The sequence below is a fragment of the Juglans regia genome, chromosome 1 (genome assembly GCF_001411555.2).
Source record: "Juglans regia cultivar Chandler chromosome 1, Walnut 2.0, whole genome shotgun sequence".
NCBI classification, from domain to species: Eukaryota; Viridiplantae; Streptophyta; class Magnoliopsida; order Fagales; family Juglandaceae; genus Juglans; species Juglans regia.
Window position 1 is genome coordinate 24,164,466 of NC_049901.1, and position 15,688 is coordinate 24,180,153.

A 15,688-nucleotide genomic window follows, 5' to 3' on the forward strand; every position below is an offset into this window, starting at 1 on the left:
CTAATTGAACGGATTGAATTTTGATAAAAGTTAAGAGTGATGATTGATCTTAACCACCGACTCTATCTTTTTAGGCCACCGACTGTGTCATTTTTATTGCGGTTTGAATGCTTAGTTGATATAAATTAAAATTAAAATTAAAAGTTAAATAAAATATTATTAAAATATTCTTTTAATATTATTATTATTTTAAAATTTAAAAAAATTAAATTTTTTATTATATTTTATATAAAAATTTTAAAAAATTTTATAATAATAAAATAAAATAAAATAAAATGATATCAAACACTCTTATCATCTAAATGAGATTTAAAAAAATACTAAACGTCTTGCTCCCAGCTCCTGTTTGGAGTTAAAGTTTGTATTAGTGTATATTTTTTTATGTGTTTTTATTTAATTTTTTTTTATATAGATTTTGTTAATAATTTTAAATATTTAAAAAAGATAAAAAAAAATTATAATATTATTAAAAAATACTTTTTTAATCATGATTTTTTATTTTATTTCATAATTAAGAAAGTATTTTTTAATAATTTTTTTTATTAAAAAATGTTTTTTAATAATATTTTAAATTTATTTTATTTTTTTAAAATATATAAAAATGTTAAAAAATCTATACAATAAATAACTTAAAAAAAACAAAGAACAATGCTAGGCCCCAGCGGGGCTGTAGCATGGTCCATGGGGCTTAACGTTATACCAATAACGATCAGACAAGAATAGGAGAAAAACCAGACGACATCAAGAGAAAAAGAGGAAACATCCCCCCTCGGCCCCTCTTCCCTTGCAACTCCTCCAGATCTCTCTCTCTCTCTCTCTCAGTCCCTCTCTTCTCAACGAATACCAAAAACAAAGGCCAAAAAAGTTGCAGTGGAAGGTGGTGGATGGCAAAAACCAATAAGTACACCACCATCAACTTCAACCACATCTATGATAAAAGCCTCTTCGCCAATCCTAGCCCCAGCAGCAACAACACCAGCAAACCAACCAAAAACCCTTCTTCTTCTTCACACTCTTACTCCTCAATCTCTTCCCCCAAAGCTCATGGCCGTATGTTGGTCCTGACCCGACCAACACCCAAACCCATCACCACACCACCGCCTAAGCCTCTGTCTTCACAACTCCAACCATCCCAGTCATTTCCAGATCAGGCCAGATCCCAACCCAACTCGGACCACATTTCTCTTCGTCCTTTGGGTCGTACTGGCACCGGTTCTCCCATTTTTTCACCCGTTCCTAGTTTGGAAAAGGAGAAAGATGTGGCGATTCCGGTGACGTCGTCGAAACCAGACAAGTTTGTTCCACCGCATCTCAGGCCCGGGTTTGAAGGGAGGGAGGAGCGGCCTGGGCTAGAGTTGGGAAAGCGTAGGGAATTGAGTCGTAACAATTTCAGGTCTCCAGGTCAGTACGGGGAAGATCAACGACCCAAGTCAGGTGGTGGCTATGAGAGGATGACGGGGGGTGGTGACTCGGATCTAGGGATGGTAAGCCAACCGAGGTCGAGTGGGTATCGCCCGAGTTCGAGTGGATGGTACTGCCTTTTTCCCGTTTACATTCCTTTTCATCGAAGTTTAATCGTATAGTTATTGATTTGTCAATATCTATTCTCCTTATTATTCTTGAGTTTTTTTCTCCTTGAAATGGTTTTATTTATTTTTGGTTACCTTTGCATCGATTGCTTTTCTAGCTTGGTTGACATTTACATTTTGGTTTGATCAAAAAAAGGAAATTTACGTTTTGGTCCTTTGGTGTATATTATTGTTAATATATACTTGTTTTCAAAGGAGGGTTTTATGGCCATTTTGGAGCTTGGAATCGTTTTTTTTTAACAATGCAAATAGGGCTTGGAACGAGAACATTTCAATCGGTCCTGAAATAGAATATTGTTGAAATGACGTATGCTAGGCAATGGTTGAGCAATTTCAATGGATGGGAAGGAGGTTAGGAGACTGGAAAGCCATTTATGTTTCAAAATGTTCATTGATGTTATCAAGGACCTTATTCTAGTGGCCACCCTGAAAAGGAATACATGTGGCCAAAATTGATTAATTTGCAAGATTTAAGGAACCGATCCAAAATTAAAATGGATTAAGACTGAACTAAAATGAGTTGCAGCCTCATCCAATTGCTTAATTTCACTATGATATTGGGTTATGGTGTGGTATTACTACTTGGTTGAACAATAAATGACAGTCTAGTGAACATTCTTTATTTATATTGTTATATGTCATTCACAAAATTATTGACAAAACACTTAGATTGTGCATGCTTTTGCAATCTTTGTGGTTTAGTGGCAAAAGTGAGGTGGCTTTAGTCTCCATTTTGGCAATGCCTGCATCTTCATTATACATCGTGTACACGTAAGTGTGTTGTAAAATATGAAACATAAAAAATATGAGGGAAGTGACAGATAGGTTCCTATGGTCTAAATGATATGTAAAGGAATTGTAATGTGAGGAAAATACCGGTCAAAAAGAAAATATGATAGATAACCTAGATAATTTGATTATATGATAGCATGAATGGAAAGGAGAACTCTTTGATGATCCAATGGTTTTATTTATGGGTCACTCAGTTAGTGTGGGTATTAGGTTACAATCTTATTAAAAGTTTGCCAATGTTCTCAAATTGAATGACTTGCAGTATTTCATGTTATATGAGGTTTGCTTAATGAAAATGTTGGAAGTTAATGTGATAGAGAGGTTGGGAGTTGGGACGAGGATAGATATTAAGGAACTTTAGTAGGACCAAAGACCTTTTTTTCATGCTGTGAAGGTTGTTTGGCCAAGGTATCGAAGGAAAAAGTTTGAGAACAATGGTGGGATCAAAGACATAATGAGAATGGTGAGGACGAATGAATCAACAGCATTTTAGAGAAATAAGGAAAAGTGTTCCTTGCTCTAGGGATGATGGGGTTGATGGTTTCGATTGACGAAAAAAGAAGTGCAAGAAGAGTTAAATGGGTGTGATTAACTTGGTGCATCATACTTTTTGTGTTCTTGCCTTTGCTTCCATTTCCTCTCTTTGACTCATCTTTCTTCCCATAGCTGAGCTCTAGTAGAAGTGTCTCTCTCTCTCTCTCTCTCTCTCTCTCTCTCTCTCTATATATATATATATATATATATTTGGTAGTCTTCTTTGTTGCATATAAATTGTTTGGCTGGAAAGTTCATATTTTGGCATATTGATAGAGATGCAATTTTTAGCGTATTGTTTCAGTATATAAATATGCTTAATGACATCCTTGTCTTAGGTAAGCTAAATTAGTGAAGTGTTGGATCCCATTCCTTGAGGTTAATTTTCCCAGATGCTTATTCTGTTATGTAGCTGAATGGAACTCCATATCATCTGATAAAATTTGCTTCACCTTATATTTTGACCTTCATCTTGTGTCACTTCAATATTGGATTGAATTATCTCACTAAACTGGTGTCTTTGGCAGTCTCTATTATGCATTGATCAACCATCTAATGCTTCATGCGTCTCTAAGCTGTGCCACCTTTTGATTCTTAGTGATGCGTTTATTTCTTTTACTTTACGTATAATCCATATAAAAGTTTCCTTTGCAACAGATTGTTGTTTGAACATGTTCTCTCTTTAACTCTCACAAAGAATGTTGTCTTTTGGCTACCCAATATGCTAAACTCAAAAGCGTAGCTGAAATATAAGGTGTGATTGAGTATAATCTATAACTTATGGATCTGTTAGGGTCAGATGACGACCCAACTTGGGTTTTCGCATTTATGGTTCCAGGAATCTATGTTTTGGGGATTTTAGGTTATGCAGACATTAAACTTTGGCATGCTAAACTCAATGTAGAACCCAACTGAGCTGCCACAAATTCAATTATTTTATATTTTCTTTCTTGGCTATAAAGCCATTATGGAATGAGTATGAAATTGTTGGGCAGCAATATTTTGAAGTAGATTTTGACAATTGATTTATCCATTCTAGATGATAATATTGATGACAGATCTTTAGTATTTTTTAGGAAAGCTAGTTTTGTCATACCTTTGTGATCGTACAATTTTATATAGTTTTACAATTTCCAAGCTGTAGACGTTAGAAAGAGTACTTGTAGGCTTTTCTTTGACAAAGTATTTACTCTCACATGAATGATGAGATAATAGGTCAGTATGTGATGGAAGAGCTTAGCCTTAAGACACACTATATGCGGTTCCTCTAGCATTTGCATTTTGTAATTCATATTTTAAAATGCTGGTGAAGAACACAAATCATATGTCACGTAAGCATTTCCCCTATTTGTGAGGACTATGCTAGCGAAAGAGGATAGACCACCTTCCAGTAGCAAAAGAAAGGCGAAGAAGAGAGCCTTTCCTTGTCGAGTGGAAGGCAAAGATGATTTTCCCTCGATTTGGTGGAAAACGAGGCAGCGGTGGTCTGTAGAGTGTAGTTTGTCCAACAGAAGGGCGAGTGACACCATCTAGAAAGCCTGTCAGACACACCTTAGCATAAGGTGTAACAAGGACTTTTACCCCGTGTCGGGCGAGCAAGTACCCAGCCGAAAGTGAGGAGTTGAAGAGGCTGGTAGCACGGGCGAAAGAGAGTTATCCGCCCAAGGCAAGCAATGGTCGAGCAAAGATTGGAGTAGATATTAGAGTTTTTCAGAATAGCACGGAAATGCTTAGAAGATGGCAGTGTCGTACGCAGAAGCCCACATTTCATCTGAAGAGTCACATCCGGAGTAGGTCTGTAGAAAAGATTATGACTCGGCAGGTCATATCATCTGACCACAGTATGGTCCAACGCCACGTGGGAGACTCATTCAAGGAGAGACTGCGGATAGGACCTAAGGTAGGCCGTAAGGACGTGCGAGCCTTGTCCTGACAGTTTGTTTTTGTCATCTTGCAGTGGTACGATCAAGACCAAAGGGCTCCTATTCAAACACGTCTCAAGTTAGAAGGACACCTAATATTTCCATTCTATAAATTGCTTAAGGTTACTTATTAAAAATAGATGGCTTAATGTAAAAGCTAAAATCTCACTTTTGAGATACTAAGGGTTGGATATTCTTTGAAGTCGAAATCTTCAAAGAAAGCAAGTGACTTCAAGAGTACGACGGAAGAGAAGAGCAAGACAGTGCCATTGTAGTGATTTTACTATTGTGGGGTAGGTTAGCTTCTAAGATAGTGCTGGGGAATGTGAGGTAAATGTTGTGATAATGTTATGGAATTTGTCATATGCATACTCTGTAACCTCGCACTTTTTGATCATGAATTAATTAATGTTTTCGCCGTTATATTTATGAATTTTTACTTCATGTTTTCTGAGATCTTGAATGCGGTTGTTTTCGATGACATCTTTGTGTGAGTAACCTTAATAGTGTGTCGATCATCATGGACGGGAAGAAGGATTCCCTGGACCATTCCTGCGGTGCGTTGCCATGAGTTCCATATGGGAAGGAGAATCCCCTGTGATGATTGGGGTGTGACGGTATTGTGTTGGCCTTACTTGATAGACGGGAAAGGAGAATACCCCGGGCATATCACATGTGGTGTCTTCAAGTTGGTTGGCTAGGTAGACGTTTCCTGGTGCAACATGTATATCTCTGTGTGAGTGTTGACCTGTTTGGAAGAGGTGAGTCGGTTTGCACATTGGTTGGATGGGAGTGATTCTCCAATTTCGAATGGTGGAGCGACTTCCTTGTTGGCTTTTCAGTCAACGGATGTTTGTATGATGAATATCTATGTAATATGATGAGTTTTACATGCTTGTGAAGAGGGTGATTCCTCACCTCGGTGATACTTATGCGTAATGAGTTTTGCACAAAGGGTAACTCCTCAGAGGGGATTCCTTGCCATGCTTATATAATTGTGTTTTACTAAGATGGTGATTCCTCGCAATGTTTATGAATACATGTGCTTTTGCTTGAGAGGGTGATTCCTCGTCACGCACTAATATATGCGTTCATCCATTTCGTTACATGAAACTGTACATTGCATCTTCACTAGCATTGTCTCTCATTAGCAATTTTGTCACAGCTGCCTAAACTACATATGGTTTCGATGTCGGAATCATAGACTTTGATGCAGAAATAGATCTAGGAGTGAAACCCGAAGAAGAACCAACCCCGCCCGAGCATTAGGCACGGAGGCTTGTCTTCGTTGTAGAACTTGTTTACTTTTTGGGAGTTGTACATATTTGTTAGTTAGACAACCATATGTGTTTGGTTTGCCTCATCTTGGGTGTATGAACTAGACAGATGGGCATGTATATAATTATTTGTGGAATAAAGTGGCCTATGTATATTGTGAGAATATATATATATATATATATATATGGTTTAGACTTCTGGTACTATAATGTTTAGCCTTCATACTAAGCCTTTACTTTTCCGCAACAAACTAGATATCTATTTCCTTACATGTGCACTTCCTAGTGAACATTGCACGCTTAACCTGATTTGAACCTTGGGTGTTGCAAATCGGTTGGCACCCTTGGCACTGTGGATCCTCACTAGCTCCTTTACCGAGGAACGGGACGCCATAATATTAGCCAATAAAATTTATGAAAAGATGTCTTATATATGTGAGGTAGAGTAGTAATACTCCACTCATCTAACATAATTCTTCTTTTCACTATTTTCTTTTCATGAATACCAGGTAATTCATGTATAATGCCCCCACTATGTTTCACACTCGGTGGATAATTTATGAGGAGAATGAGTATGATAAAATTATATTGAGTGTTAAATCCTACATTGCTCCATATTAGGTGTAATTGAGTTTATTAATGATTTGAAGAGCTTTAATTATAACTTTGAATAGTCTATATGAAGTTGTAACACCCCTTCCTGTAGGTCAGGAATGTTACGTATATTCATAACATAACGGCCGGTAAAGAGATTCAGTCTCATAAAATACCTCATCTTGGATCATAAAACTCAATAGTATTACAATCTTTCATAACTTAAAAGCTGAGAAATAAAAGAAATGACATAAGCTAGTTCTATGTGATACCAACACTGCTTAAATGTCTAAATCATACACTAAGTCTTTGGAAATCTATTCTACTCCTGGCACTCCTGCTCTGTATCCACGAAATCATCATCTGGGCCATTGAAACATAAAAACAGAGAAGAAACAAACAAATGAGTCGAAGACTTAGTAATAGCACATCATACTGGTCCAATTGTCGTTGACTGTATATAACATATCATAACATAGGGTAAACCACGGTTGGGTCTGTGGCACCATATAACTTATGATAACATGTAGTGAAACACGCTTCGGTTTGTTATCACTTAACATATGGGGAACCACGCTTGAGTCTGTGGCACCGCATAACATAACCTGTGGTGGAGCACACTTGGGTCCGTGTCACCTCAAAACATCATATCTTTCATGTGTTGGACCACGCTGAAGTCCGTGGCTTGCACATCCACCCATAACTTAGGGCCAATCTTAAAGCTTGCTTGTCATTCATGTGTTTTCTTATTAACTTTCAAAATGCAAGGGTAGGGTTGTGGAAGTTTATAAGGCAAGGGTGGAGGGATTACTTGAGTAACACTCGGCTATGTTTGGGAGATGCCAACAAAATTAGCTTTTGAGAGGATGTGTGGGTGGGAGATTTGGCTCTTAAGGATGCTTATCCTAATATTTTCAGAATTGCACGAGATAAGGAAGTTATGGTGGCTGATGTGAGGGCAATTAGTCAAGGTTCACAGGTGTGGAATATCAACCTCACTAGGGAGGTACAAGATTGGGAAGTGAGTGTGCTGGAGGAGTTCTTCAACTTGCTGTACAACATCATTGTTGGGGTTCCAGCTGAAGACACAATGGAATGGAGACTTTCTAAGAAAAGGAAATTCTCAGTTTGCTCTTTTTATGATATACTTTCAGCTCAAACTAGGCCCAATTTCCTGTTGAAGAACACATGGAGGAGTAAAGCACTTCCCAAGGCTGCATTCTTTGTTTGGACAGCAGCTCTAGGAAAGTTCCTAACCATTGATAATCTAAGAAGGAGGGGAATTATTATTATGGACTAGTGTTGTATCTGCAGAAATAGTGGGGAATTGGTAGACCATTTACTACTGCACTGTAATTTTGCAAGGGACATGGAATTATTTCTTCAGCAGTATGGGACTAGCTTGGGTAATGCTGGGAAGGGTGGTGGAACTACTAGCTAGCTGGAGAGGGATCGCAAGGACACCACAGATTGCAGCAGTATGGAAGATGGTTCCTATTTGTATTTTCTGGTGTATTTGGAGAGAACGGAATGATAGACTTTTTGAGGATCATGAACTTTCCTCAGAGGATTTTAGGAGATTTTTTTGGAAGACTTTATTTATGTGGGCCATTGCTCTAGAGTTAAATGGTCTCAGCTTCCATAACTTTCTTGTAACAGTTTCTAGTTCTTAATTTGGTGTGCTCATATGTAGACCTCTAGTGTACTTGGGCTATGCCTATCTTTATCAATACAACTACTTATTACTTATAAAAAGAAAACTTTCATAATGCATGTGAACATGTTTGACTTCATGAAATTACATGGCATGACATACTCTTGTGCATGGCATAACATTGAACATGGCATATTAACACGAGCCTTACTCAACATAACATAACATAACATAGGCATGGCATAACATGATCTAAACATTACATGAACATTGCATGGCATACATGTGATTTTCATAACATCTCATCTATCTAACAACAATCCATATCAGCATGGCATACATAGGCTCATTTACAAGCATATCATCATAATTCATAGAGGTTTGTGAAAAAAAGCTAACCTTGAATTGGCTCGTAGCATAGCATAGGTAAACATCACATTTTTCATGCAAAAACTGAACAATTACAGCACACATAAAGGTATGATCATACTGCTTACCTCTTAGCACTGCTTTCACAATCTCACGTCGTAGCTCGTGACCTATACGAGACATTAGACGTTACTAAAATTTCCTAGAAAAACATGTCATAGCATTGTAATTACTTAGAATCATACCATAGAGATAGTTTAATAATTATTCAGTTATGCTAGGATTACTGAACAGTAATATTATTTAAAACCCATAACATATTCCTTGATTTTCTATTTAAAATATAACATGATAATTTTATTAAAAAATCCAATTAAATAGACAATGAAAACATTAACTAAAAAATTGACTCATACTTTAAAATATACTTTAAATCCCTTGAATATATTCTGTAAAATACAACAAGCCAATTTAAACATTAAGCTCCACATGAAGTCAGCCCACGTACAGAACAAGTTAAGACACAAATCTGACATAGACACTTAAGGGCAGAGATGTAATTTAACCAAAGATTCTTCAAGGTGTTTATGGGAGGTTACACAACAAGGGTTTAAAGGGCATAAATGTAATTACAGTACTAATGCATGGGCTTTTCGGGAAAGGCTGAAACAAAACAAATAAAAAGCGAAACATGCTTAGAGCACTAGTAGTGGAATCAACTTAGCTAAATTTTGGCCAAAGTTTAGCCAGGTTGCATAAAAACTGACTACAATGGACTCACTATATCTACAATCTTTTTAGCTAAAGGTATTTTCACTGGCCAAATCTGGCCAGCCATGTTGCTGGCCAAATATTATTTTGGGCATAAAAAATTACTTTCCCGCTTGCTATTCATCGTGCGCGAAGCTCCACAACTCCAAAGCTCCTCTTGGTCATACACCCTCTCTCCTTTCCTAGTGTTTTCCTGGCTTCTTGATACTTCCTTCACTTTGAGTTTTGATTCTCCATTTCGATCTGATTCGGTTTCTCTTCAAAGATTCGCCGCTCCCTTTCTTCAAAGGTAAAGTTGTTTTTCTAAATCTTTTTCCTTGGCTTTTTGTTCCTCTTTATACTATATTTGGTGGCTGAGAAAATTTTGAAAAACGAGGATTGAGTTAAAATTTACTGTCGTTGGTGAGTTACTTTAAAAAATTAACTCAATACTAAAAACAAAAAACACTATTTTTTTGGTGAATAAACATGAGAAGATTATTAAAGAAAAGCACAACGTGATTTTTGTGGGCTTAGGAAAGAATCATATTCGGCCAAAAAGAAAAGCATCAGTATTTTTGGTTAAATATCTATAACTCAGACTCTATTTGTGCTCATAGTTCTTTCTCATCTTTTTGTATAATTTTTACAATTGAGACTTTCTCTGTAGTTGTGCTTTTAAAATAAATGAAAAAGGTCAAAATCAATATTTTAATAGAATAGTGATAAATTTGAAGAGTTTGTTATTTAGTGTTGTTGAAAAGTTGCTAGCTAAATTTATAAAAGTGAATTACCTAGAAAAATTTTGGCCAAACTTTGGCTAGGCCACTACTAATGCTCTTATGGGAGAGGAGGGTTGTGCGATGCTCATTGAGAGAGAGAGAGAAGAACCACTGCAACAGTGGGTCTGGGTGGTTGGCCGAGGGTCACGGTGGTGCAACTGGAGGGTCCCTCTGAACATGATGGTGCGACATCGAGAGAGAGAGAAACTGTTAGCTGAAAGCAATAGAGAGAGATGAGGGTGGCAGACAGTAGTGGGCTTATCAGAATTGTGGGGATTTGACGGAGTTTGGCTGTCTGGCGGTTTCTAGGCAGCGTGGGTGGTGCTCCGACGTTCTTTGTGATCAACAGTGGCGGGACAAAACACAAGGCCTTTTTGTTATTTACAGTGGAGAGAGAGAACAACAGGGGGTTTAAGGGGTCGACGCACATCGTGAGTGAAGGGAAGGCTTACCGGCGGCACCTTCTGTGGTAGTGTTAGGGATCTCGATCAAGTCCCTAAACACTATGATCTCCACATCTAGGTTCTCCTTGTGATGACAGAATGCCCGTTCCTCTCTTGCTTGATTCTCGAACAATGGTAGCAAAGATGACAACTTTGGTAAGGTGAGGTTATGTATTTAGGCTTGAATTGGTGTATGGAATGATGGAAAAGATGATGAAGTGTATGGACTCCAATGGGTGAAAGAGGCGCACGGCAATGGTGGGGAATTAGGGTTGGCGCCACTTAGGGTTTAGGATTAGGGTTGGATGATGATGATGGCTAGGATTTTGGAATTAGGTTTAGGATGGTGGGCGGCTAGGGTTGGACAGGTACAAAGGGATTAGGCTTGATTGGATAATTGAGAGATTTTAGGAAGATTTCCTAAAATCTTGGATCCCAATTTGGTAAGTGTATGGCCGGCTATGGGGAATGATATAGGGTAATTATGCTTGTGGGCTGGCCAAGGGGCATGTCCCCACCATGACTAAGGCATGTGCGGCATCTCTAGAGGCAACTTTACATGGGGGTCTAACAGGTAGTTCCCGGTGAGGTGGCGGTTTGGTATGGAGAGAAAGTTCTACGGTGGCTTCTGTTTTGACGTGGGGCTTGCTATGAGAATGGGTTTGGCCGTGAGTATGAGTAGTGGTTAATGGGAAGGTTTTGGCCACAAGGGAGCTACTGGTTTGATGGAGGAAAAAGCGATAGGAAAAAGAGAGGATTTCCAATTAGGAAACTATTCAAATTAGGAAATCAGACAGGGAGATAAAAGGGGCTTACAGTCTACCGAGTGGAGGAATCCTATTCAAATCAAATTAGTATCTCAAAACATATCTTAAAAATAATAAAATACTAATAATAACAACAACAATAATAATGATAGTAATAATAATAATGATGATTATAAAAGTAATAATTCTAAGCCCTAATTTAGTTCTCATATGTTATAGAAGAATAAGCTTAGAGGAAAAATTTTGGATCATGTTCTCATTGTTAATGAATGTCTGAACGATAGAATAAAATCCAGTGAACCAAGTATTTTGTGCAAACTGGACATGGAAAAGACTTATGATCATGTCAACTGGGTATTCCTGCATTACTTGCTTTGAATGTGTGGATTTGGGGAACGATGATATTCATGAATTATGTTTTGCATTTCCATATTTCGGTTCTCTGCTTCGGTGCACAGAACCCCAATTGGCTTCTTCAATAGCTCACTTGGATTGAGGAAGGGTGTCCCTTTGTCTCCTTTATTATATGTTATTGTAATGGAATCTTTTAGTAGAATGATGTTAGCAATAGCCGAAGGTGGCTCTATGTCGGGATTCTTGGTAGGAGATATTAATCTGGGAGCCCTCAACATTTCTCATTTATTGTTTGTTGATGATACATTATTTTTTGCAAAGCCAAATTGCTCACAAAAAGTGCTTCTCCTATGTTTTGAAGTTGTTTCTGGCTTAAAGCTGAATTTATCCAAGTCTATATGGGATGAAGTGATTGAGAAGACTGAGCATAGGTTGGCAAGTTGGAAGAGGCTATCTTGTCGAAAGGGGGAATGACCGCATTAATTAAGAGTATCTAATTGCATTGAGAAGCTCCAATGCAAATTCCTTTAGAGTGGATTAGATGAAGAGTTTAAAATTCACTTAGTCAAGGGGGACAAAGTATGTTCTCTGATCTCTGGTGGTGGTATATTGATCCGTAATTTAAGAGTATCTAATTGTACTATGTGGAGGTACAAAAGGCTTATGGGTAGGATTATGTAAGAACATTGGGAGGAGAGGGGGGTTTCTTTTTCTCATCACATTAGACTCATAGTGGGGGACGGTTTTCAAGACCAAATTTCTAGCATTATATTTCGTGTAGAGTTAAGGCTTTTTAAGGAGATATTCCCAGTTTTTTTAATAGAATTGCTCAAAACCAGGAGGCATCTGTGGCAGAGTTGGTGGATCTCTGTGGTTCACCCAAATGGAATGTTAATTTCATCAAGGCAGCCGATGAAGGTGAAGTTGGTAGCTTTTTTAGATTTCTTTAGCTTATTGTATGCCACAGCAATAAGAAATCAGATGGTTGATAAGATGTGGTGGGCTCCTCTAGGAAAGGGAGATTTTCTGTTAGACCTTTCTATAAGATTCTCCTAAATCAGGATCATATCCTTTTCCTTGGAGGAGCTTTTGGAGGATGAATGTGCCTTTAAAGGCTACCTTTTTTTGTATGCACAGCTTTTTTGGGGAAGATCCTTAACGGTAGATAAAGAAATGCCCGATAATTGTTATTAACTGATCTTAGATGTGCAAGAAAAAACAATAAATAACCTGCTACTCCATTGTGAGGTTGCCAGATGATTTCTTTGGCAGAATTGCACTATCTTGGGTTATGCCTGTGAGAGTGGTTGAGCTTCTGGCTAGCTGGAGAAGCCTTCGCGAGTATTTCACCAATTGCCACAGTCCGGAAGATGGTTTGTATTTGTCTTCTATAGTGTATTTGGAAGGAAAGAAATGACTAGAACTTCGAACATAGGGAATGATGAGTAAGAAGATTAGATCACTTTTTTTCTAGTACGCTATTTCAATAGGCAAAAGCTACCGACTTCAATGGGCTTGATTTCCATGATTTCCTTATATTTATTTCTTCCACTTCGGCCATCCCTATTCTTCTACTAGAACTAATATAATCTTTTACTTATTAAAAGAAAGTATAAGCTTAGATGTGACTTGGGTTTTCTTGGGTCATTACAAATTGTATTGGAGTTAGGTTAGTGATACCATGTGGTGCTGGGCACTTGGTGCAATCAAGGATTTGAGTGGGGAAAATTGCCACATCCCACTAATTAATTCCCACATTGGAGGGATGATCTATGATAGAGGGGGAACGAGTATGATAAAAGTGTATTGAGTGTCTAGTCCCTCATTTGTTGCGTAATCCATCATATAGATTATAGGGTAATGAGTATGATAAAAGTGTATTAAGTGCCAGGTCCCACATAAATTACTTGCATTACTTCCAAAGCGCTGGGTTTTGTAATCATTTCTAAAAGCTCTAATTATAATTTTGACTAGTCCTTCAAGAGTTTAAGCTCAAATGTGGCTTAGGGTTTCCTCCACTCATTACATCATGCCTCGTGTATGTGTGCGCACGCGTGTGCATCTATGCATGTGTTTATAGATATGATTGCCTCATGTATGTGTCTAAGAATATTCTGTTAGTTTAGAAGCTCCATTTTCGAAATGATATATTTATCGCTCTGCAAATACACAGATTGTTGATGGATTGACTTCTTTCTTGCGGACAAAGATGGAATGCACTTTCTACCACAGATGGATGATTCATAGTGAATAGTCACTTCTCTCTCTCTCTCTCTCTCTCTCTCTCTATCTACTCTGAAATTGGCATTATTTGCCAGAAGAAACACAACTACTTCAATTCAGGAGGATAGAACTCAACCAGGTGCACCTTTTGAACCCCAGACGACAGGATTTGTATCACATTTTGAAGTGTTGTATTAAAAAAGACAGACCTAAGGATTCAAGTCCATTTAATGCTTGGTCGTTGGCTCTTTTATACGGGTGCCAATGTAATGCATAACCAACGTGTATTTTTTTCGGTTATTAGTTTTTTGTTTCTTGAATTTGTCTAAAAGTATCTATAATCTCATTTTAATACAGATGCATAGTACTGCATGTACCTTCCTATCTTCTCCAGTGTACTACTTCCTTCATATCTCATAGTGATTAGATTTTATAAATTCTCTCATACCCTTTATTACTAAAAAGAGAGGATGCATGCATCTATGGAAATAAGAATCAAATAGCCATTAATCTGTTTTTGAGGCGAGCATGTTATTTGTTTATTGCCATTTTCTTTAGCAATAAGAATCCCTACTTCAATGACCCCTTCTTGTGTACAAGGGGTTTATTTGTGGGCATTATCTGGCTTTATAATTCAATAAATTATATTGAATTTAAGAATTACATACTAATGTTATAGTGTTGGAGAGTGGCCACTGGCCAGTGCCTAGGCATATTGACAAGAAGTGCATAAACGAAAACATGGCAAAAAATATATTACCATGTTATGAAATTTTGGCATTGAACTGGAAGGTTAGATGGCAAAGACCTTGCTCCTTTTAATCTTGACCTCGCAAGCGAAAGAGATACTGCCTCATTAGTGACAGTGATATTTTGAACTATGTTGTTTTGCAACGTTTTGAGCTATGCATCAAACTTTATTGATGTTAAAAGTCGAGTCATTGAATGGCCAAGTGATATAAAACAAAATCATATTTCTTTTCTATGGCTGCTCGATAGAAAATTCTTGGTTTTGTCTTTCTTTAGGATACTTTACTTCAATATACCTTATAAAAATATGACGTTCAAAATACTGAAGTAATCACTTGACATTTTAATTCAAAATATCAATATTTAAACCATCAAGATGTTCTCACGTTTGCTTATTTTTTGTCCATCATGATGGGTAAGAACTTAACAAGAGTGTGCATTACAATTTATGTTTTAAATGGTATTTAAGTAAAAAATGAGAATAAAAAACTCATATTTTAAAAAGGGTTATAGTTTGGGAGTAATTATTAGCTAGTCTCAAAGTACAGATACATGGTACTCTTACCAATTTACAAAATATGATTTCAATTAAAATTTATACTCACATAGAAAACTTTAGTTACATGGCATATAGTGATAGAATGTGAGTACCACATCATCAATATTTTAGGAGTATCTAATACTGTGAAGGGTTATGAAATTCTTAGGAGTATATGTTATGAAATTCTATAGAAAGTTTGTTAATAATTTTCTATAGAACTTAACAAGAGTATCTAATATTTTAGGAGTAGTAAATGGGTGGTAAGAAATAGTAAACTTATTATTATCTAATAAGTTATGAGCCATATGGCGAAAATTCTGTTAGTGTCTAACGAATGTAATGAAATT

General features: G+C 37.2%; 1 protein-coding gene across 1 annotated transcript; it reads left to right on the plus strand.

Annotated features, from left to right (window-relative positions):
- The first annotated feature begins 730 nt into the window (after window positions 1-730).
- Window positions 731-14,437, plus strand: LOC108982412. The gene is made up of 2 exons (XM_018953787.2): window positions 731-1,531; window positions 14,001-14,437. Coding segments are annotated over exons 1-2 (648 nt in total). The 5' UTR covers window positions 731-884; the 3' UTR covers window positions 14,002-14,437.
- Window positions 14,438-15,688: the final 1,251 nt, after the last annotated feature.